General features: G+C 40.2%; 1 protein-coding gene across 2 annotated transcripts; it reads right to left on the bottom strand.

Moving 5' to 3' along the window:
* Window positions 1-1,309: 1,309 nt before the first annotated feature.
* On the bottom strand, window positions 1,310-21,862 carry PRNP (prion protein (Kanno blood group)). Of its 2 annotated transcripts, none has more exons than XM_020883647.2 (3): window positions 21,756-21,862; window positions 19,248-19,345; window positions 1,310-5,404 (listed from the first exon to the last, which is right to left on the bottom strand). In XM_020883647.2, the coding sequence occupies exon 3, from the start codon at window positions 5,392-5,394 to the stop codon at window positions 4,624-4,626; it is 771 nt and encodes a 256-aa protein (XP_020739306.2). In that variant the 5' UTR covers window positions 5,395-5,404; window positions 19,248-19,345; window positions 21,756-21,862; the 3' UTR covers window positions 1,310-4,623. The 2 variants fall into 2 exon arrangements, with proteins under 2 accessions (XP_020739306.2, XP_070328391.1); XM_070472290.1 differs by having other exon boundaries at window positions 21,760-21,850.
* Between the last annotated feature and the right edge of the window lie 1,967 nt (window positions 21,863-23,829).

Raw genomic sequence — 23,829 nt, 5'->3', positions numbered from 1 at the left:
CGAAGTCGCTTCAGTCGTGTCTCTTTTCAACTTTAAGGACTGTGGCCTGCCAGGCTCCTCTGTCCATGGAGATTCTCTAGGCGATAATACTGGTGTGGGTTGCCATGCCCTCCTCCAGGGGATCTTCCTGACTCAGGGATTGAACCCACATCTCTTATGTCTCCTGCATTGGCAGGTGAGTTCTTTACCACTACCGCCACTTGGGAAGCCCTACACTGATTCATGTTGATATATGACAGAAACCATCACAATATTGTAAAGTAATTATCCTCTAATTAAAAAATATATATAAAATATAAAAAAATTTCTGTAGCACAACTCACAGGAATTGGAAGTAACAGGAAGAAAACATGGTAGCCCGAGAAAGATACAGATGTGTATCATTCACTTCGGCCTTGTAAATACCTTGCTTTGTATAACTGATATATTTTCAGTGGGGTATTCTTGGGAGATTATGATTGGCAGATAATGAATAGTTTATCTTTAAATAATCATAAATATGGCCAAAAGGACAGCATGAAAATAGTCTTAGAACTTCTTACGTTAAAGATTAACTTTGAGTAATGCTTTTGAGGATTTTATGTCATTTTTTAATTAGTTTTGTGAATCATGGGATATCAAGATGTTGATTTTTAATCTTTTCATTTTTAACGCGAAGTTGATCCTCTGTTCAGATACTGAAGGACACTGGCATTTGCTAAAGTATTAATAAATACTATGATTTCAACCACTATCATTTTTTTTATTATTACTTCCAGCTGTTAGTGAATTATAGGTGCAGAAGAAAACCTCTGTGAAGGAAAACTGAGAGCTGGCACCTCATACTTGGGAAGGAGGAAACATATGAAGAACCATTTGAAAGCCTGTAACAAAGGGAAGTAGCCATATTGACTGTACAGTGTTGAATTTCAATCCAATGGGTGATTGTCACCAGGCCTCACAGTTTGTAACCTGAAATAGTGTCAAGGGTGGGTACAGGCATAAGGTAGATACTTTAAGTCTCATCTTACTCAAGAAAATCTTCTATTTCAAAATCCTGGACAGAAAAAAATCTTCCAGAATGCAAGGACTGTTTTCCTCTGCTATAGTAGTGACTTTGACAGGTATTCATGGAAAAACATGAAAAGGCAGCAAAGAACAGCTGGCATGTGACTGGGAGTAAGGCTGAGGCAGGATCAGGAGTGGCCCTCCTGCCTCAACTGGCAGTGTAAGGACTAAATGTGCCACTTTTCTCATATTAGCCCCCAAAATGAAGCTGCCAACATGCTGTGCACACTGGTGAACATAACCAGACACTCCGTGGAAGATACTCCTTTTAGCTCCTGTTTAATTTTAGTCAGATATTAAATATTTATAAACTTTTAACACAAAACAAGTACATGCAAAGTTACAAATATAGAAAATATAAGCACATGCGTATTTCAAATATCACTCTGGATTCTTATACAAAACTATTCAGTGCACACTGTAAGGCTAAGGACAACACAGAAGAGTTTCCTTTAAGTATGCAGTATTGGGTTGGCCAAAGCGTGCCTTTTGTGTTCAAATAAAAATAAAAGACATATTTTTCATTTTCACCAAGAACTTTACCGAACAACATATTCACTCTTTTGTTCCACTACCTTCTGCCATTTTTCAGGCAATTTCATAATTCCGTGTTCACAAAACTTTTTATCTTTTTGAGCAAAGAACTTTTCCAGATGCACTTTACAATCTTCCAAGGAATGGAAATTTTTTCTATTCTGATAACTTTGTAGACTGAAATAAATGGAAATCCAAAGATGTGATATCTGAATACAACAGATGAATCAGAACCTCCCAGCCATGCTGGGTCACCAAAGAAATATATAGCTTTGCATTATCCTGATGGAAGATTATATGTTTTCTATCAACTAATTCTGGATGCTTTTCATTGAGTGCTGCTTTCAGTTGGTCTAATTAGGAGCAGTACTTGTTGGAATTGATTTTTTGGTTTTCCAGAAGAATCTCATAATAGAGGATTACTTTCCAATCCCACCATACACACATCTTTGGATGAAGACTGGCCTTTGGTGGTGGTGGTTCATTTTGCTCACCCCACAATCTCTTCCATTCTACATTATTGTATAGCATCCACAGTTCATCAAAATCTGTTTTTAAAAACAGTGTTTTCATTACATTTCAGTAGAGAACTGCATGTGCAAGTATGGTCAAGTTTTTTTTTTTTTTGCTTAACTTATGTGGAACTCAAACATCAAAGTGATTAACATAACTGAGATGGTGCAAATGGTTTTCAAGGTTCTATTCAGATATTTTGAGTATGTCAGCTATCTCCCGCGTGGTATAACATTGATTGTTTTTGATATCTTGATTTGATCACTATCAACTTCAACTGGTATATCCAACTGTGGAGCATCGTCCAGTAAGAAGTCTCCAGCACAAAACTTCCCAAGCTACTTTGACATGCTTGATCAGTTGTAGCATCTTCTCCATACACTGCACAAATATATTTTTGCATTTTGGTTGTGTTACCTTTCTTGAAATAATACAGCATGATATGCTGAAAATTTTGCTTCTTTTCTTCCATCTTCAATAGTAAAATGGCTATACAAAAATTCACCAATTTTGGTAAGGTTTTTTTTCAAATGCATGCTGATACAACAGCTGTCACATACAATCTAACAAAATTGTTTCAAATGAAGTTAAAGACAAGTACTACCAGAGCCATCTTACAGAAAAAAAAACCTAATGAACCTTTTAGCCGACCCAGCATTTATTGTTGTTATTGTTTAGTAGCTCAAGTCTTGTCTGACTCTTTGCAACGCTATGCATGGACTACACCCTGCCAGGCTCCTCTGTCCATGGGATTTGCCTGGCAAGAATACTGGAATGGGTTGCCATTTCCTCCTCCAGGGGATTTATCTGACCTAGGGATTAAACCCATGTCTCCTTAGTACCTTACAAAAAGTACCTTATAAAAACAGGTAATGCATTAGATAGTTCAGATGTTAATTGCTCTAACAGAAATTCTTAAGTTTGTCATATGCAATATACATATTTTTACATAGGATGCCACAAAGTGCAAGCCAGTAATAACAGTGCAGAATAATAGTGTCTATCTGCTAGGTGACAATATTGAACAATCCAGGGAATAATTTTATCTTCTTAAATAATAGTAATAGAATTTCTTTTTCCACTCTGAATGGATCAGATCTCTAATTTAAGGTATTTCTTTAAATGCCTCCCTGTTTTTTGATTCAAAAGTCAATTACAGAAACTAAGGACCTAATTTTGTTTTTTGACAATTGTGAGACAGCAATAAAGAAATGCACATATTTCTTTTCTTTGTACACTACTCTCTTCATCACATAACCTATACTTGCTGTTATACTCTTACCACCCAACACTAGCACTGGTTCAGGAAAGATTCGATCAAATGAACATGGAGTTTTTATATCTGCATTCTCTATGTTAAAATCTGGGTTCACCTCAATTCAGTTACTCAGTCGTGTCTGAATCTTTGCGACCCCATGGACTGCAGCATGCCAGGTCTCCCTGTCCATGGCCAACTCCTGCAGTTTACTCAAGCTCGTGTCCATTGAGTCAGTGATGTCATCCATCCTCTGTCATCCCCTTCTCCTCCTGCCTTCAGTCTTTCCAAGAATCCTTCCTGCCTTCAGTTCTTCCTATCAGGTGGTCAAAGTATTGGAGTTTCAGCTTCAGCATCAGTCCTTCCGATGAATATTCAGGACTGATCTCCTTTAGGATGGACTAATTTGATCTCCTTGCAGTCCAAGGGACTCTCAAGAGTTTTCTCCAACACTACAGTTCAAAAGCATCAATTCTTCAGCACTCAGCTTTCTTTACGGTTCAACACTCACATCCCTAAGCAATGTCAAAATCATCCTGAGTTCCATATAAACAACAGATTTGCTCTCAGTGTCTAGAAGGTAGTTTAATAAGGTACCTTAATTATCTATACTTTATGTTACTAAAGAAAGGAATACCACTTGAAGGTGCTTTAAACATACAAAATAGAAGGCTGCCACCAAGGGTACCTCTCCCATATGTTGGAATTTTCTAGTCTCAGAAGCCTTTTGTATTGTTATGTTCATTCCTTGTGAAAATGTCCTCTGCACATAAGTCAAAGGTTGCATGAATATCCATTCTTGATGCAATAGCTGGCTGTGTTACCTGCAAATGTAACCTGCAAAATGCAGAATATCCTTTACAGTTCTCTGCAGACACAGGACACATGCTCTCAGCCGGGTGGAGCCTGGGTCTATGAACTAAGGATTTCCAGTTTTGTTTTTTTGAATGAATATTATGTGGCCTCCTTCCAGACTTGGCAGAAACGCTATTCCAAAAGGGAAATATAGTCAGGTGTTCTTGAAACAGATGAGAAAATTGCTACAAAATCACTGCTAAGATGGGGCATTAGCATACTGAACTAATAGGACTTGAATAAACAGCATCTCATGTCTGCTCTTCATTTCCCAGTGCTGTAAGTGCCAGGGGTATTAGCATACAGGTAACAAAGAGAGAAGCAAGAAATGAGACACCACCACTACAGGGCTGCAGGTAGATACTCCCTCCCCCAACCTGGCAAAGATTAAGAAGATAATGAAAACAGGAAGGTTGCCCCTATCCTACTATGAGAAAAATGAGGAAAGAGATGAGGAGGATCACAGGAGGGGAGGAGAAGAGGATCACACTTGCCCCTCTTTGGTAATAAGCCTGGGATTCTCTCTGGTACTGGGTGATGCACATTTGCTCCACAACTCGCTCCATCATCTTAATGTCAGTTTCGGTGAAGTTCTCCCCCTTGGTGGTGGTGGTGACTGTGTGTTGCTTGACTGTGATGTTGACACAGTCATGCACAAAGGTGTTCTGGTTATTATACTGATCCACTGGCCTGTAGTACACTTGGTTGGGGTAACGGTACATGTTTTCACGATAGTAACGGTCCTCATAGTCGTTGCCAAAATGTATAAGAGGTCTGCTCATGGCACTTCCCAGCATGTAGCCACCAAGGCCCCCTACCACTGCTCCAGCGGCAGCAGCTCCTGCCACATGCTTCATGTTGGTTTTTGGTTTACTGGGCTTGTTCCACTGACTGTGGGTACCACCTTGACCCCAGCCTCCACCACCATGTGGCTGCCCCCAGCCACCACCATGGGGCTGACCCCAGCCACCTCCATGAGGTTGGCCCCAGCCACCTCCATGGGGCTGACCCCAGCCACCCCCTCCCTGAGGTGGATAGCGGTTGCCTCCAGGACTTCCCTGTCCCGGGTATCGGCTCCCCCCAGTGTTCCATCCTCCTCCAGGTTTTGGTCGCTTCTTGCAGAGGCCCACGTCACTCCACATGGCCACAAAGAGAACTAGGATCCAGCTGCCTATGTGGCTTTTCACCATGATGACTTATCTGCAAAATAAAGAGGGTGTCAGCATCATATGCCCATGTAAAAATCACTTAAAGTCTGCAGCATAATGAATGACTGCATAGCAGTGGCATCAGCTATAAACATTCTAGGTCATAAATGTTCTTCACATTCCATACATCTCACGAAAGTAATTGTAGGTAAAGTGTTAACACAACTCTTTCTCCTCTAAGGACAAAGTTGACCTTAAAATAATTCCTGGATCTGTTTCCTAGTAACTTGATAAATGTAGAATGCCAGCAACATTGCTTATGATAAAAATAACCTCTGATTGGTACACTATATCATAAACTGGAAGAAACTATAAATATCTGGTAGGTTTACCATAGCTCTGAACTTCTTTAAAATAGTGATTCTTGCAACTGGACTTATTCTTGTGGGGACACTGGAAGCTCTGCCTATTGGGTTGTTATAAGGGATATTAGTTTCTGGAACCTTCCAAACCCTGGCATGGACCCTATGGAATTGATTCTAATGTCCAGTTGGGTAGACCCCAACTGGTGCTGAGATCATTAAATAATTTTCTGAATAGCTGGCTCATGTCCTCTTTCCTCATGCGGGAATGTAAGCAGGGAATGAGTCTCTTGTTTGCTGCTATCTTCTTAGCGGGCCAGGGCAGAGCCTGGCACAGAGAAGGTACACAATAGATATCTGTTAAATGAAGGAATTAACATCTTCTGACATATAAATGCCAACAAGAATTTTATCAAAGGAATTCTGAATACAATAAATTTTGGAAATAGGAAACAGGCAAGATTTTGCAAACGCATCTACAAAGTAATTTTTCTTTCTATAGACAGACAAATGGGGCTATTCAAAATGGGGTAAGAAAGGCTGTGTTCATAATATTTGCAGTCACTCACTCACTGAATGAGTCTTAGTTCAGCATTTAATGGTTCATGAGTGATTGATTTTCTCTTTATTTTCGGTACAAAAGACACATATCTTACACATAAGGGCAAGCACAGTTTGGGAACAAAGTATTCTGCACGATAACCTATGAACATTTGTGAATGTACATTCATCAAATTACAGATGAATGAATCGAAGATTCAGATCTTTCAGAATGAAGATCTCACTTACCATGGGTGGTTCCAAGGGCAGAGATTAAAGATGCACAGTAGAATGATCATTAAACACTTTCTACTGTACCCCACATCAAAATACCATGTGCCATAAAACCAAAAATGGCATACGCTGTAATGCTGATATTAGTCATCCCCAGCACTAGGACATCAACAAATAAAAGTGGCACCAAATATTATAAAATTATTTTTCACGACCTTCAGAACTAAAGACTAACTTGGATAATATTCAGAGGAAGAATGACTAAACAAATGAACTAACATCCCATTTATGTTTCTACTACCATTATTGAAATGCCTGGGTATAAATAAAAATCCATTTGGAAGTTAAAAGGCCAGTTAAACTGCTCAGAATATGTCTACTAGGATTTTTGGAGCCTGTTTTGGGTAAGGGCCAGAGGGACAGGGTCCTGGGATATGCCAAATGGCCTCATTCTTGTACCTGGTCTTTTGCAGGCCCGCTTCCCTGATCTACTCTCCATTTGCTCATGGGGCTCAGCTCTTGGCTTCCATGCTGCTCACAATTCTGCTCAAACACCTCAGGGAATTGAACTTGAGAACTTTCTGGAAGGCTTGGTGTTTGACATGGAACATGAAAGACTAGAAGAATTGAGGTGGAACCCAGGTTTCTAGATTGTACAATTCTGTGGACAGAAGACGGAAGGTGGAGCAAGACCATAGGAAGACAAATGAGGATGTCGCTTTGACAATGCCATTATCAAGCTACACGTGGGACAAGAGATACCAGTGAGTCTGGTAAGCTTGGTGAGTCTGGAGCTGAGGAATGACCACGGACTGGAGATACAGGCAATAGGACATAAGGTCATGGGCATATGTTGCTGATCACTACTTTAAAATTGAATATTAGAATAAATTTGGATAATCATAAACTATATTAAGACAAAATCATTTTAAAATCAGTTGAGATCACAAAAGCAACATTTAATTATGAAAATCATTAAAAAAATTTTGAAGTAGAGAATGATTTCTAAGAATAAGAACAACTCAAAACTTAATGAGACCTTGGAGAATTTTCTGTTTGTGATAAAATAAGGAAGATCTTGTATTATTTAATCAAAAATCTCTCACTGTACAAATTATGCTACAAAGATTAGCAAATTCAAGAAACATATCTGTGATTACAGTAAAATTGCTAGGAATGCACACTAGGTTCCTGAATGCCTGGCTGTGTTATGACACTTCATATAAGATGTTCTCAGAGAATAGTCAGGTTGCAGCCTAATCCTCTAACACATCTAGATATTAAGTATTTGATAACAGTCAATACCTATCTTTAATTTTTGGGCTCCAAAATCACTGCAGATGGTGACTGAAGCCATGAAATTAAAAGACGCTTACTCCTTGGAAGGAAAGTTATGACCAACCTAGACAGCATATTAAAAAGCAGAGACATTACTTTGTCAACAAAGGTCCATCTAGTCAAGGCTATGGTTTTCCCGGTGGTCATGTATGGATGTGAGAGTTGGACTATAAAGAAAGCTGAGTGCTGAAGAATTGATGATTTTGAACTGTGGTGTTGGAGAAGACTCTTGAGAGTCCCTTGGACTGTAAGGAGATCCAACCAGTCCATCTTAAAGGATATCAGTCCTGGGTGTTCATTGGAAGGACTGATGCTGAAGCTGAAACTCCAATATTTTGGCCACCTGATGCAAAGAGCTGACTCACTGGAAAAGACCCTGATGCTGGGAAAGACTGAGGGCAGGAGGAGAAGGGGATGACAGAGGATGAGATGGCTGGATGGCATCACCAATTCAATGGATATGAGTTTGAGTAAGCTCTGGGAGTTGGTGATGGACAGGAAAGCCTGGCGTGCTGCAGTCCATGGGGTTGCAAAGAGCTGGACACAACAGAGCGACTGAACTGAACTGAATACCTATCACTAAGAAAACTACTCTTAGCAGTCTACGAATAGGAGGAAACCTGCTTAACTTAATAAAGACTATATAACAGAAATGGTAAACATAATTAATAGATAATTTTTGAATGCAGTCCCTTTATGATCAGAAACAAAATAAGGACGTCCCCTGTCACAGGACTGGAGATCCTTCCAGTGCCATTACTGTTATTTTAGTCACTAAGTTGTGTCCGACTCTTTTGTGATCCCATTGACTGTAGCTCTCCAGGCTCCTCTGTCCATGAGATTTCCTAGGCAAGAACACTGGAGTGGGTGGCCATTTCCTTCTCCAAGGGATCTTCCTGACCCAGGAATCAAACCTGCATCTCCTCATTGATAGGTGGATTCCTTAACACTGAGCCACTTGGGAATCCTTCTTCCAATGCCATATGCAAGGACAAAGACTGGTGCAATAACTGTAAGAAAAGAGCTCCAGCTGTCATTATTTGGAATTAATGTGATTATATACATAGAAAATTCAGCACACTTGGCAGAGGTAACAGGAGACTCAACTAGAGTTCAGCAAGGCTATGGATTGGCTTATAAAAATCAACAGCATTTCTCTACACCAGCAATAATTGACTAGAAAAGAATTAATAAATAAGATAGTAATAATTTCAACCCATACTGTAAAGTGGGCTTTCCTGATAGCTCAGTTGGTAAAGAAACCACCTGCAATGCAGGAGACCCAGTTTGATTCCTGGGTCGGGAAGATCCACCAGAGAAGGGATAGGCTATCCACTCCAGTATTCTTGGGCTCACCTGGTAAAGAATCTGCTTGCAATGTGAGAGACCTGGGTTTGATCCCTGGGTTGGGAAGATCCCTTGGAGGAAGGAAAGGCTACCCACTCCAGTATTCTGGCCTAGAGAATTCCATGGGCTGTATAGTCCATGGGGGCACAAAGAGTCAGATACAACTTTCACTTTCACTTTCATACTGTAAAGTATCTAGGATTGACTTAACTCAAGAGAAAGTAAGACTAGGGGAAAAAGAAATTGAACACTACTAAAGAACAAAGAAGATGATCTGTAAAAATGGAAAGGTCTCGGTTGGAACCACTTAGTATTATAAAGATGTCAATTTCCTATAAATGAACTTATAATATGAATAATAATGACAATCAAAATTCTAGCTGAATTTTTTTGAGGAATTCAATAAAGGATGAAGAAATGTCCACAAATAAAACTCAACCTTAAAAAGGAAAAGAGGTGAGAACCTACTGTTATCAAACATTAAATCCTAGTATAAAGTCATAGTAATAAATATGGTACCAATCTAGAAAAGAACATATAGATCAAAGGAAGCAGAATAACAAGTTCAGAGATAAACCCAGATACACTGACTTTAGTACAAACTGGATAAATGATAAATTGACAAAACAAATCAATGAGAAAGGAAGGTTTATTTAGCAGAGACTTCTGGGAAACTGAAGGAAAATAAAACTAGGACCTTAATGCCACATGCAAAAGCAGGCTCTAAATGGATTAGAGACCTAACTGTAAAAGGCAAAATTTATGAATTAAAAAACTGTATGGGGATTCCCAGAGACGTTTTGCAAGACTGATGTCCCAAGACTCATTGCCTCTCCCTCTCTATTCTGCCTTTTTACTTTATTTCCTCACTTCCCTTCATTTCTGTTCTATAAAGAACCTGGCATCCAGAACCCAAGAAGGTTATTTTGAGATGTTAGTCTGCCATCTTCTCAGTCAGCCAGCTTACCGAATAAAGTCACATTCTTTCCCTCAACATCTCATCTCTGATTCACTGGCCTGTTGTTCACTGGGTGGAGCAAGCCTGGATTCGGTAACAAATTTGACTGCTGCTTGTGTTTAGCCAGCTCCATTAGGGAATACTAGGGCAAGGCTCTAGCAGCTGCTGGGACCATTTGTGCTGACGATCTCTCCTTCAAGATTCCCTGAAGTGGCATCAGTGGCCCCAGGGCCTGGCAGTTGAAGCAAAGAATCAACAAACTTCTACAAGTCAACAGACTCAATTTCATAGCATTAAGTTTTCTTCATTCGATAGCTGGCTCATTTGTTTGCAGTTTTGTGTGCCCTTCTCTATTAGGAGTTGACAAACTTGATTTTATAGGTAAGTTGCTCTGGTGTGCACACTGGGAGCATATTCCCCTCTAAATTTGGGCTTTTCCTTTATAGGACAAGCCAATTTGGTTGGGGTACCCTGTTGGAGATGGGAATTGTTGTTGGACTCTACCTGAGTTGGAACCAGTTTATTGGGGAACTAGTTCTTGTGGGGGTAAGCCTACCCTAGTTGTGTGCTTGTTTTGTGCTGTGTCATTTCAGTCGTGTCCTACTCTTTGCGACCTATGAACTGTAGCCTGTCAGTCTCCTCTGACCATGAGATTCTTCAGGAAAGAATAATAGAGTATATTGGAGTATAAGAATACTGGAGTATATCCAAGGGCATGGCAGTATTCTTGCCTGGAGAATCCCGTGGACAGAGGAGCCTTGTGGGACACAGTCCAAAGAGTTGTAAAGAGTCAGACACAACTGAAGCAGCTTAGCATGCATGCCTCCAGAGGGAGGGCACAAAACAAGCACACAGTTGAAATTAGTTAATTTGTTTTGTAGGGTAAATTTATTTACCTGAGCTGGGAACTGGTTCATCTATGTATTGGTGCTGGAATTTGTGTCATTTATGTTGGAATTTGCCTAATTTTTTGTGTTTTGGTGCTATCAAACTTATAAAAATGGGAAATATTTCATCTATCCTGAAGAAAAGTTTTTTGGGGACATATATTAGATATGTTAAGATCAGAAGAGCAATGGGCCCTGAATGGCTCACAATTATACACTCTTGCAACTAGAAGTGTTTTGCAAAGGAGAAGAACACTCTGATAATAAATGAAGAGGCTTGGGGACTCCCTTGAACTTGAGGCATCTGATTCTAATTTCCCTACAGGAGCCCTGGGTAACTTTGACAGAGGAGAGCTTCAGCTTCAGCTTCAGCTTGGGGAGCACCACCTGTGAAGGAAAACTCCGTTTACAAAGCATTTTGGACAAAGGTCACAGGTCTAATCAAACTGGGAAGTCATGTTCATGTGACTCTCTAGCTGGCTAGACTTTGGTTTATTCTGGTTAATTTGGTAACATACAGACATCTGATACTAATTGTTTGAGCTAAAAGTAGAAGTACTTCCTTTAAGGTCTCCAAACTCCTCACACTCCCTCATTCCTTTCCCCTCAAACCCTCTGCAAAGACTAATACCTATGGAATTCTAGTTAGGGTTATTCTCTGGGGTGTTCTGAAGGCCTCATAGCCCACTGTGCCCTAGTAGCTGCCACCCAAGCAGGTCAGGGCTCTCCTTTCCTCCTTCTCCCTTAGGCTGAGTAGCAGGCCAATTAATATTGTGAGGGCATGGGTCAGGCACTCAAAAGTCATTAAGGTGCCTATCGCTTGAAGTCTCTTGTGACAGGATAAGTGGGTAACAGAATGGACCAGACTATTACAGCATCTGACTCTGAAGGAGGAAACAGACAGAACAGGCTCTATCTTGAAAGCAGGACTCCATGTTGGGCCAGACTGTGGACTTTGAGCTTATATGCCCAGGATCGATGGAAATGACATACCAACTGGAAAACCAGACCCCCCAGATGGAAGAGCACCAGTCCTCATACTTAGACTCTCAGTAGCCTAAAAGAATACCTTAATTATCTGTGTAACTGAATAGAATCATAAATTATATTGTGCTTATTGGGGTATGACCACAGGCCTATTGATAATTGTCCACTGTTAACCACCTCGGCTTAAGGCATATGAATCATGGGTTAACTTTGATTGTATCTTTCCTTTGTTCAGACTAGTTTCAGGGAATCTGGGGAGGTGGGTTTGGGCACATACATTTAGGATATATAAGGTTTTCACAAAAACTGGTCGGGGTCCTTGGCTGAGAGGAGACTCTGCCTTGGGCCCGCCGATGTAATAAACTGCACTCCACTATCTGCATTGTCCTTCTGAGTGAGTTTGTTTCCCGGAATGTGTGGCTACGACAACTCCAGCAAGACAACTTCTATGCACTGTGAAGCACACATTGGTTCAAGCAAAACACTGACCCATTCCTCCTGGCCACGACCTTCCTGGTAGGACTATGAGGCAAATTCCTCAGTCCAGACTGATTTACAGGAGCCTAAATTGTTGCCTCTGTGTCTTCCCAAGAGCTAAGCTAAATGAGGAAAGGTAAAACTTTCCAACATAGGTAAATGGGTATGTCAATCCTTCAGTATCATTCAGAAAAGAAAAACAAAACTGTCTGTGTTTTACAAATGTAGTCTTTACAGCACCAGAAGTGTGGTTCCAAAATTAATCCAAATCCCATCAATCATTTTACTACTCCCCAGACCTTCCCTGGTTATCTTAAGAGGCCTGTAAGTATTAAACAGAGGAAACAAAGTATTTTAGGAAAAACCTGGCTGTATCTCTGAGATGCAAATGTCTTTGAGATGCAAATGTCTTCTCAGGAACCCTCATTATGCTGTCTTTTTAAAATGCAAATTTTAGAGAAGCTAAAGTAATTTAGAAGTTGGCTTGGCCAAGATAATTAGAATTCCCAAGTGCTTTTTCTGCAAATATTTAGCTATCTAGCCAAGTGAGCTTGACTTATTCCATCTATGAGAAACCCAATTTTAATTCAACCTCGTATGTAAAATGATGGGTTTTACATTGCCTGACTCAGTACTGCAATCTTGAAATAAGAACTGAGGCCTCTCTGTTTGTATGTTTTTATATATCTTTGTCTTTGGATAACATTGCTGCAGTTGATTTGTAAAAGAGCTCTATTTAATTGGTTTAAATAAAAGTAAGTGCTTACAAACCAAACAATTCTAAATACAATTAAGCTAAATGAGCTCCAGGTTCACATGAACTGGGAAATATTTAGTATTAAATTATATTTGGTATTAACGGTTGTTTGTTGATACAATCTGTCAGCAAGGAAAGGGACTTGATGTGAAGAAACTTTTAAGGAAAGAAAATGCAAATGAAGATAAAAGCTTTGAGTGAACTTTAAGAAATAATTTTATTTTAGGATATCTCCAGATATTCAACAACTTCAAAGTTAAAATTGTGCTAAAATAAATTAAGTGATGGAAAGTTTGTGAAACATGGACCCTGAAAAAGTAGTTTTGTATATAATCAGGACTAAGTTTAAAACAAATTTAACTGAATAAATCAGTCTTGAAAGTAACCTAGTACAAAGCAAATTTGGCTTCTCTCTCCTTTGATAATAGATAATAAGTATTTCTACCTTTTAAATAATCTGTTCTATATTTGCCTTTGAAATCTTTTATTGTCATTTTGGTTAAGTAAATAACTATTGTTTCACAGTGACCTATGATCCTGCTGTGTTTTAAAACATTTTTTCTTAATGCTCTTTTGACAAGACTTCCCAAATCAAATTACAATAAAGTCCCTTTGATCTTTAGCTAACTTTGGGGTGCTTCAAAGGGCCCCTGAGACACACCAAAGGGAGATATTAAACTAATTAGATTTACTTGGTATGTTAAACTACATGGCAAGTGTTGTCCAATGAATAATAAATCTTAAATTATATTATATGATAAATGATATCAATATTCTAGAGATTATATGGAGTTCCTAAAAATGTGATATGTCCTGGTAGAATATTATCAGTCATAACTCTAGTTCTATTACCTGAAAGTATTGTATGTCACAGCAGTAACCAGGTTACTTTATCAATTGCATCATAATCAGATTTAAAGGGCCATCTTAAGTCTTTTGTCATTATGGACAGTTATGGTTTCACTCTTGCCTCTGTAAAAACGCCTTCTCTTCAAGAAGATTTATAAAAAGGACTTTTGGATAAATCCAAGTTTCTGACTTTTAGACCATAATGCTGAACTAGTAACACATTGGAGAATTCTAATGGGAAACCTGATGGCTTCATAAAGCTGCTAACATAAAGAATTAGTTGCATAGGACTGAGTGAACTGATAAATTGCTATAATTTTTATGGCTTTTATCTAAAAATAACTGGTTTAAATCTGTGTTTTCCAGGTGTAAGGAAAACTTCCTTAACCTCTGACTTACAGTAACTTGGTAAATTATATCTTTTGTAAGCAAAAGTAAAACTTAAATCTTTCTCTCTCTATCTGGATTGATCCTGCCAGTAGCATGTGATTGTCTCAGAGATTAAGCTATGGCATGGCCAGTACAATGAAACTGAAGATAGCTCATTAAATCAGTTATGGCTCCTTTGGTCACTAGATTATTGTAACTGGACTACAACTAGTTATACTAATCATTGCTTTACTTTATTCTTTGTTTTTAAATTGTGTTTTGTGTCTCCCTGTTGCACTATGTCATTATCAATGTTACTAGCTGCATTACTTATATCCTGACTAATTTATAATATGGTTGTCTCTTGCAGTAACCAATGTGTAATGAGGCCTCCAACAAAACTTCTACGGCTGAACATCTTGAGAAAATAGATCACATTTATAACATAAAATAATTATAATAGTGTGATTCTAGGTATGGGAAGAAGCAACAATGGAAAATGTCTCCTGGATGATAATTAGACAGAATCCAGAGAATCTTTAATTATTCATGGGGGTCTAATCCAAAATTTAGCACCTGGAGTGGTGCATCAAGAAGTTTTGCCTGATCTGGGATGAACCTCACAGCACCATGAAACAAAGTTTGATCATGAAATGCCTCCCAAATATTAGGTCAAATTCCTGACCAAGAAGGGAAGACCTGAGAAATGGAATCAACAATTGAAACCCTCCAATGTGAGCTGGTGAACCCCAAGTCAACTCAAGGACAAAAACCTCAGGAAAAAAAACTCAGGAGGGAGAATACCTGCCGTCTAACAGTCATCAGATTGCACCCATTCCCTGTGGTGAACCTTGAGGAAACTCTTGAGAACACAGGGTCACAGGCCCCAGACAGCTGAATTACATATCAAGGAAATAATTTTAATGAGCCCTGACTCGTGCATCTTCCCATACACAGAAAAGTGCAAAATTTCTTAACTTGAGATACTGCCTCCTGGGTTTGAAGTCCAATATTTCTAAGTTGACAGGTATAAAGTAGGCACTTTCCAAGGAGGAACAAAAAGAAAACAAATCTCAATATTTGGAACACTGGCACCAAAGGCAGACACTCCCAGAAAGATTCATCTGACAAACAGAAAGATCTGTTTGTCCCCTTTTCCTACAAGATTGTCAAATGGACCCTGACAGTGGGGAACTGTTGCAGACAAGAACCAATTCTGACACCATGTTGGAACTGTTTCTTTGACTTGCTCTTTGTTGCTGTTGTTATTATAATCATACATAATGGCCTGCCTCAGAAAACCCAGTCCCTCTGCCTAACTGTTGGACTGAAGTGCCTTTGTTTAGCTCACAGGGAGATAATCTGACACTTCCCACCTTGAATGTTTGCAGGAAAGAAGAGATTAACACATCCCTTCCACAGGCTGCCCATTTCTGGAGATGTCTTGCAAGACATGGGCCTTTTTTACTTTACTTCCACACTGCCTCTCCCTCTCTATTCTGCCTTTATTTCCTCATCTTCCTGACATCTTTTCTGTAAAAGAACCTGGCATCTAGACACTGATACTCGTTTTGAGACATTAGTCTGCCATTTTCTCAGGCAGCCAGTTTTCCAAATAGTCTCATAAAAATTAAAAAAAAAAAATCTGTGTGGGAAGGATTACTTTTCTATTCAACTATAAAAACTGACATTGAATCAATCATTAAATAAATATTTATGGAACAGCTAGTATGTACCAGTTTTTAAATAGAAAACTTGACCATTTATCATAAAAGAAATGGAGAAAAAAGTTACTGCACAATAACTATTGATTAATAAATATTTATTACATGTCTTCTAATATTACTGTTCTGTGGCTGAGAACACAGTGGTAAGATATTTAGTTTGTGGGTTTGAGGACTACAGGGAGATAAGTATCTGGAGCCTGAAACAGTGCGAAGCCATCAAGTGGCTTAGGAGAATCACATCACAGATTTTTTTTTTCTTTTTTTTTAAAGTTCACCCTTATGGTTGTGTAAAGAGAAAATTTTGAGGGATAAGAAAGGAAATGGTGAGACCATTTAGAAAATGATTAAAGGAAGAAGGTGGTGGAATCTGGGACTGTGACAAAGCAGCAAGGAGCTATGAAAAATGGGATGTATTTTTCAGAAAAAAACAATTAAGCTGATAGAGTGGATGTGAGAGTTGACCAGGTTTGTGGCTTTTGGAAGTAGGTAGATGGTGGTGATGCCACCTAATGAAAATGAGAAAACTGATGGAGGGCCAGGCTTGTGAGAAAAATAAAGTTATAGTTTGGATATATTAACTTTGCTACATCTATGAGTCATTCAAGTGAGAGTATCAATTTAGGCAATTGTTATAAGAATCTGGAATTCTTACTCAGTAGAGATATAAACATTTGGGCAGTTCACCTGAGATGTAGCAGTAAGAGCTACAAGGAGTGAAGGGCTCACACTCCTAGCTACCCAACCTTCAGCAATATGGATGCCAAAATCCAAAAGAAATTACCACCAAATTGATTTTGGTATTTTAGTAAAAGAATACACTGTGACCAATACGGATTATTTTAGGAATACAAGAATGGCTCAAAGTCATGAAATCAATTAACCTATTAGTAGGTTAAGGAGAAAAAAATGATTCTCTGATATTGCAAAGTTTTCAATTACAATCAAAGTTCTCACTTAAATTCAGGAATCAGTGCTTTCCTAACTTTTTAAGTTTAAGATGTTGAAAAAATTTCTATAGAACTAGAAGTAATACACAGCCCACACCCTATCTTAACAGAAAGAGGAAAAGCAATCTCATGAATGAGATTAACAAGACAAGAATGTAAGTGATTGCTGCTATTTTGTACTGCTATGGAGAAAGCCAGGTATGATTTTCTATCTGGAAAATCCAGGACAGTCATCCAAAAATGCCCTTGAATAAATAAATGAGCTTATTTATTAGGGTGGCAGTTTTTAAACTCAACATATAGAAGAGTGAATACTCAAATTAGTTGTAATTACTTAGAAGATTTAGTGTGGAAAAAAAAAATTCCACCCATTATGGCAACAAAAAATTCAAACTAAGATTTAACTTATTAATAAATAGTAGAACTTAGATGAAAAAAGCTGGAAGACTGAAAAAAAAAAAAGAAAGATAGGCAAGGTTTATGACTGGGAAAATCAAGATTGAAGATTTTGAAAGATGCCAATTCAACTCCAATTAATCATTAAGTCAATACAATTTCAGTCCTAATTCAAAGAGGATTTTAAAGAATATAATGATACTCAAAATTAAGATGGAGAAGGCAATGGCAACTCACTCCAGTACTCTTGCCTGGAAAATCCCACGGATGGAGGAGCCTGGTAGGCTGCAGTCCATGGGGTCGCTAAGAGTCGGGCATGAATAAAGCGACTTAGCAGCAGCAGCAAAACTAAGAAGACTGAAGAAATTACTGAACAGGAAGAAAATCTAGGGTACACTTGGCCTGTCAGGTATCAGATGGATTGGAAAACTATAATAAATATGATCATGTGGCATTAGTGCATAAGCACAATGGCAGAGCGATGGAACGAGAGAGAAGGAACAACAACAAAAATATCCATATATTGTCCCATTCATCTTATTCGCTTTTATACATGGGGATTGAGAATCAGAGCTGGTAGGAACTTATGTCCAGTGGTCGTGTGCCAGCGGCCAAACTTTTGATACTCAAAATATGTTACACCCTTGAGACTTATTTAGTTAAATTGGAAACTGGCACCAAACAGTCCCTCTATCCATCCTTGCCCTGGGGAAATTTCCAATTTTTCGTAAGCTAAGTGGAACTCATTTGTCATATTTTCATCTTTTGAGGTCACTACTCCTTAAAAAGAGTCTAATGCAAGCTGTACAAAGTTACAAACCATTTTGAGGTGGAGGTTTTTCCACTGACACTGAGGCCTAGCCCTGGACTGAATAGGGCAAACGGTCCCCAGTCTGGTCCATCCTCAGAGTGATGTGAAGAGCTTTAAGAAAAGCAACATCGCTAAAGTCTACACCAGGCCAACAGCCTGGGAGTATCTAGTGATGGGATTTAGGAATCTATAATAAGGCTTCCCAGGGAGCTGCACTTTAGCCAATCTTCGGAGCTTGGTTTCGGGAAGAAAACATTTAACATTTATAATGTTTTGCATAAAAGGGAACACCTCCCTTGATGTGATCACACAATATTAGAACAGCAATAAGCAGAACATGGTTAGGAGTAAAAGGATGAACAAACTGAGAAAAAATTCTCCCAACTGTAAGAACTGCTAAACACACTATTCACTCAAAGATTATTTTGCTGTAGCCACCACAGCTTTAGACACAGTCAGGTTTTGAACATTTCATATGCAGCAGTTTAGTTGATAAACTGGTTGCCTTGGAAAAGGAAATAAGATCTAAAAAGGGAGAACGGAATAGGTAAGTTAAAACTACAGCTTAGAAAAACTGTTACCTCATAAAACCTTTTGTCTGTTGATAGTCACCTTCAGTGTTGATTTGGTGCAGAAATGTTAGGTTATTGCTTTTATTATACTATTTTTTAAATGGCTGCTTCTTACATAACTCAGAATGATTCTAGAGAAAGCTATGTCCCTTTCCCTGCAAAATCAAGATGATTTTACAAGAAAGAGTGATATAATAGGTGAGGGTTACATATATAGATCCCAGTGGCCTCCAGAGCAAGGATTTGTGATCCCAGCTTTTTCAGTCCCTTATCTTCTGTGCAACAGTTGCGCACTTTCAACCATCACAAGACCAAAGAGATTCCGCAGGGTACCTACATCTGCTGTGATTCAGCTTAAGTCAGATTTGTGTCTCTGTGAAGACAGATGCTTCGACTTGGTTGAAACTGTTCGGTTTTCAAATATATTCAGAAGTCCTTAAAAAAAAAAGAAAAGAAAAAACTATAATTGATAAATAAATCTGAGAACTGATTCTTTAACAGAATAACTTAGTATATAAATCATTAAACCACTAATGAATCTACTCAAGGAAAAAATACGATAGTATTTTTAAAAAAGAGATGACGCTGACTAAAAAACAGCAGCAAACATGACACTGAACTCTCCTTCTCCCATACACAGAAAACTGTGTTTGTGGGTCCATTTCTCACTCGGATTTTCCACATATGCATCCATGTCTGAGTAATCTTACTTTGACCTGTCAGTTTTTTCCTATATATCACAGAGAGGCTCTAAAATTATGACTTGTGATGGTTACACACAAGTTTAACCAGTTAAAGTGCTATGATTTTCTGAGCTGCTGCTCTGCTATTTTATTAATACATTTAGGTTGCCTCTGGACTGGATCTAATTTTAGATCATTCTGAGTTCTGTGGGTGCATGCAGCTTTTCTTCTTCTTTCCTTGTTTCTTCCATTGCAGGTAAGTTCCCAGGAGTGGGGTTTCTAGGTCATGGCTTAAAGGATCACCAGACCATTTTTCACAAATTTCATACAGATTCACAATGTCCCCCAATGCAATGTGACTAGGAAAAGAATAAAAGTATACATACTAAAGGTCAGTTTTACACAGTTAATCTTGGCAAACTCCTGAAGTAGGTATAATTTCCTCTATTTTATGAATGGACAAGAGGAGGAGGAGGAAATTAGGTCCCGAATTGTAAAATTAATTGCAGAGCCGTATTTTTAACTCCAAAGCCTGCCACCTCCCATGATAACTGAATATGCAAATTTCTAGGTAACCTTCCAGCAGTGGTTGCTGTTACTGTTGTTTTTACTAGTAGTTGTAAAATGATAATCCAGACTTGCCTTAATTTGTATTTTATTCCATAAATGATTCTTCATTTCACCATTTATCTTTTTATAATCTTGATATTTTTCTTTCACAAGTATGAAAAATTTGCATCAGATACAAATCATATACAAATGACATCCTAACTCTGCTTTCTTTCCTTTTCTGGTTCTTTTTCATTGTTAGAGCGCCTCAGTGTTTCCATAGGAAAACTGTTCCTTTTCATAGGTTAATTTTAAAATCTGAGAGACTTGTTCATTATCCAGAGGTCTGACATTTTTATTCAATTTTCTGTTCCTATTTTTCTCTCACAACTTGTGAAAATTTTTAACCCTATTCTATGTGGAATCTTTTGCAAGGAAAAGTAACACTTCAAATGTTCAGCATTCAGGAAACTGCTTAATAAACCGTGATTGCTCTTAAGTACAAGAAAATAACTCGGCCATGAGATGAGGATAATCATGATCAGGGAGGTGAAACTGCTTTGTTGTTAAGAATCTGGAGACGAGGAAACTGAAAAACAAGATGGTGAGGGTGGTGGGCTTATGATTTTAGATGGTACCAAAAGAAAAGGGGGGGGGGGAAACCGAAAAAGGACAGAAAAAAACGGACTTCTCCTCGTTGTGGCAAACGTGAAGGTGCCACCCCTACTGGCAGATGAGGGTGGTTCTCCGAGAAGCGCCTGATCCCCTCCCCTCAGTCTCCTTAGGGCCGAGATTCCTCCTTCCGGAGGGTCAGTCGAGGCAGCGAAAAGCAAAGGCTTTTGGCTTCACCACATCTGAACTCCCAGGAAACACTGCTCCCGGTACCTGGATTTCTCTGGCCTGGAGTGAGGGCCGGGTCGCCCATGACTCCCCTCGCCGAGGCCGAAGCCCAGGCCACGCCCGCCCGAGCGATACCCACGCGGTTGCCAGAGACTCACCCGCAGCGGCTACCCAGGTACCTCCCAGCCGCGTGATGGCAGGCAGGGCCGCCCCTCGGGAGGAGTTCGGCAGCAGCGGTTGGGGGCCCACGGGCGCTCCGGCACTCCTCACCGCCGAGGTCGGGCCCCGTGGGGCGCCAGCTTCCCCCACCCCCAATTCCGCGTCTCCTCTGGGCATCGGGAGGGCCCAGATCCCGGGGCCTCTCCCTTGTTCTTCTGAGCTCGCCAGCGGTTCCTCGGACCTGCGGCCCCTCTACCGGTGCGATTCGCCCATCCCACTCCCGCAGTGGACGAGCGTGGGAGGGGGCTAGATTCCTACACACCACCCACATACCTCGGGAGGGGGACCAGCCAGCCGCGGCCCCCGTCCACATTCCGAGTAAATGGAGCTCCCCTAACCAGGAGGGCAAAACCGAGCGGCGGCTGCCAAAAACCAACGAGCACGCTAAACAGGCCCGACGTTCCCCGCGCCCGCCGGAACGTCCCCAGTCCTCCTCAGGGTCAAGGTCTGCCTCCCACCCAATCCGATTCGGCTGGGTGCCCGGGGGCCTCGGCCGCCAGCCCCGAGGTTGGGCGGCCTCCGCTGGGAGTTTAAAGGACTACGTGGCTGTTTACCTGCCTCTGCGAAAAAGAAGACGCTCTCTGCTCTGCGGCTGTCAGCGACTGGCAACTAGGGCGGGTGAGTCGTCAGGCGGAGGAGGAGGTGCAGGGGCGGGGAGGCGACGGCGCGCGCACGCTCAGGCGCACCCGCTGCCGACGCCCGGGGTTTACTGGCAGACCCAGGAATCTAAGTCCCTGGGCAGAACGAGTTGAGACTAGCTTAAACGCTAGCATCAACTAATATCGCCTCGCCGGCTCATCACTCCCTGAAATTGCTTGTTGACGATAAAAATCATCTTTAAAGGAAAAATCGGCCAAAGCCCCAGCTTATCGTTACGTAATAGAGAAAATGAAAGATTAGGGAATGAGAAAGCAATTTCTGGAACTTTGGTAACCAGAAATTTCTAAAAAGGACAAAAATTCTACTACCCTGGATTGAGCCCAATGTTTGTGGATTTTCAGATTAAAATTTGAGGCCTAGAAAGGATATTAGCTATCACCTGCCGTCATTTACTCAGTTCCTGCTCATCGTCTACAAAATAAATGATTAAATTATGATATTCATAAATGAGGGAAATGCACTCCATTTAACAAGTCCATTCTGCACATTATCTGAGGTTTCTTGTATAAAACATAGTGTGTTCTTGATCATTATTACTGCCAAAATTTTATGTAGGGGTTTGTCTCATGTGAAGGATGGCAAGCGGTAGAAGACAGGTGTTAAGGTTAGAGGGATCATATACATCATAACCCAAATTTGGGCACTTAATATTTGAGTACAAATATTAATTATGCAGGGTCAATGGGTATAAACCTGGGAAAAATGAGATATCTAGTCCCGTTGTTATGGGCAGGAGGCTCCACTAAGCTTGCAAGGAAAGAGGTTTTAAAATATTGAGACACCCATTAGGTTAAATATCTCAGGGTGGATCTCTCAAATAGGACGGGGACAAGTGAGGGAGTCGAGAGGCCCAGAGAACTGTGTAAAATGAAGTGATATATTTATGAATGTGAATGGGGACCTGAAAGTTCTGCTGGGAAGGAGAAATGAGAGGTCTATAAAATATGACGATGGGATGAAGATGATTCAGTAATGGAAATGGATTGTGGCCAGTTATAAATGAGTATTAGGCAGCAATGCCAGGGCTGTTTTCTATCCAGTCAGTCTGTTGTAGCCACGCATTCTGGGAAACAAACTCACTCAGAAGGACAATGCAGATAGTGGAGTGCAGTTTTTTATACCGGTGGGCCCAAGGCAGAGTCTCCTCTTAGCCAAGGACCCCAACCAGCATTTGTGAAAATCTTTTATACCCCATGTGTATGTGTCCAAACCCACCACCCCAAATTCCTTGAGACTTACATAAACAAAGAAAGGGTAAATACAATCCCAGTAACCCCATCACTCTTGTGCCATGTGCTCAGACAGTTAAACAATTAGCCAATAATCAATAAGCCCGAGGTTACACTCCGACAGGTACAGAAAATTTATGGCCTGTCTGGAGGAAGGGGTAATTAGTGTATGTGTTCTCTTAGGCGATGAGTAACCTGGATATGATCTGCAAGTTTCCCCTGTCCGGAGGGGGTCTTATCCTTCTGTTGTCCTTTCCTTAGGCACTAAACACAGAGTCCATTGGAGAGGTGGCCGAGCATGATCAGCATGAACAGGCCTAAGGTGGAGTCCAGGCCCTATGAATTCTTTCTTCAAGTCTTACATAATGATTAAGTTGACACAACTTACCTTCTTTCCTCAGAGATTGTTTATTGTGAGATACATTGGGGGCAGTGAAGCATCTCTTTAAGTCCTGAGCTGGGTGGAGCTGGGAGTAAGTGACCAGATCAGGCTGGGCAAGGGACTGACTTTCCCCTGCCAGGAGGGGCAATGTAAAGCTTGTTTAGAAGATGCCAAAACTCAGCCATTTTCCTCAAAAGAATCCGATGTCAACTGGCTTGAATGCTTCCCTTCCCTCCCCCAACCCGGAAAATGCTCAAAAGGCAATATAGTTCGTGAGGGTTTGAGGGAATCAAATGACATTGCCTTTTGTTCCTATTCTGGCTATTGTTGCCATGTAGCAACTACTCCAAAACTTAA

This window comes from Odocoileus virginianus, chromosome 9, assembly GCF_023699985.2.
Source record: "Odocoileus virginianus isolate 20LAN1187 ecotype Illinois chromosome 9, Ovbor_1.2, whole genome shotgun sequence".
NCBI classification, from domain to species: Eukaryota; Metazoa; Chordata; class Mammalia; order Artiodactyla; family Cervidae; genus Odocoileus; species Odocoileus virginianus.
The sequence above is the reverse complement of the archived record's forward strand: the minus strand, read 5'-3'. Positions and strand labels throughout refer to the sequence as shown.

Coding starts and splice junctions, on each gene's coding strand:
- PRNP (XM_020883647.2), bottom strand. CDS start 5,394: ATGGTGAAAAGCCACATAGGCAGCTGGATCCTAGTTCTCTTTGTGGCC.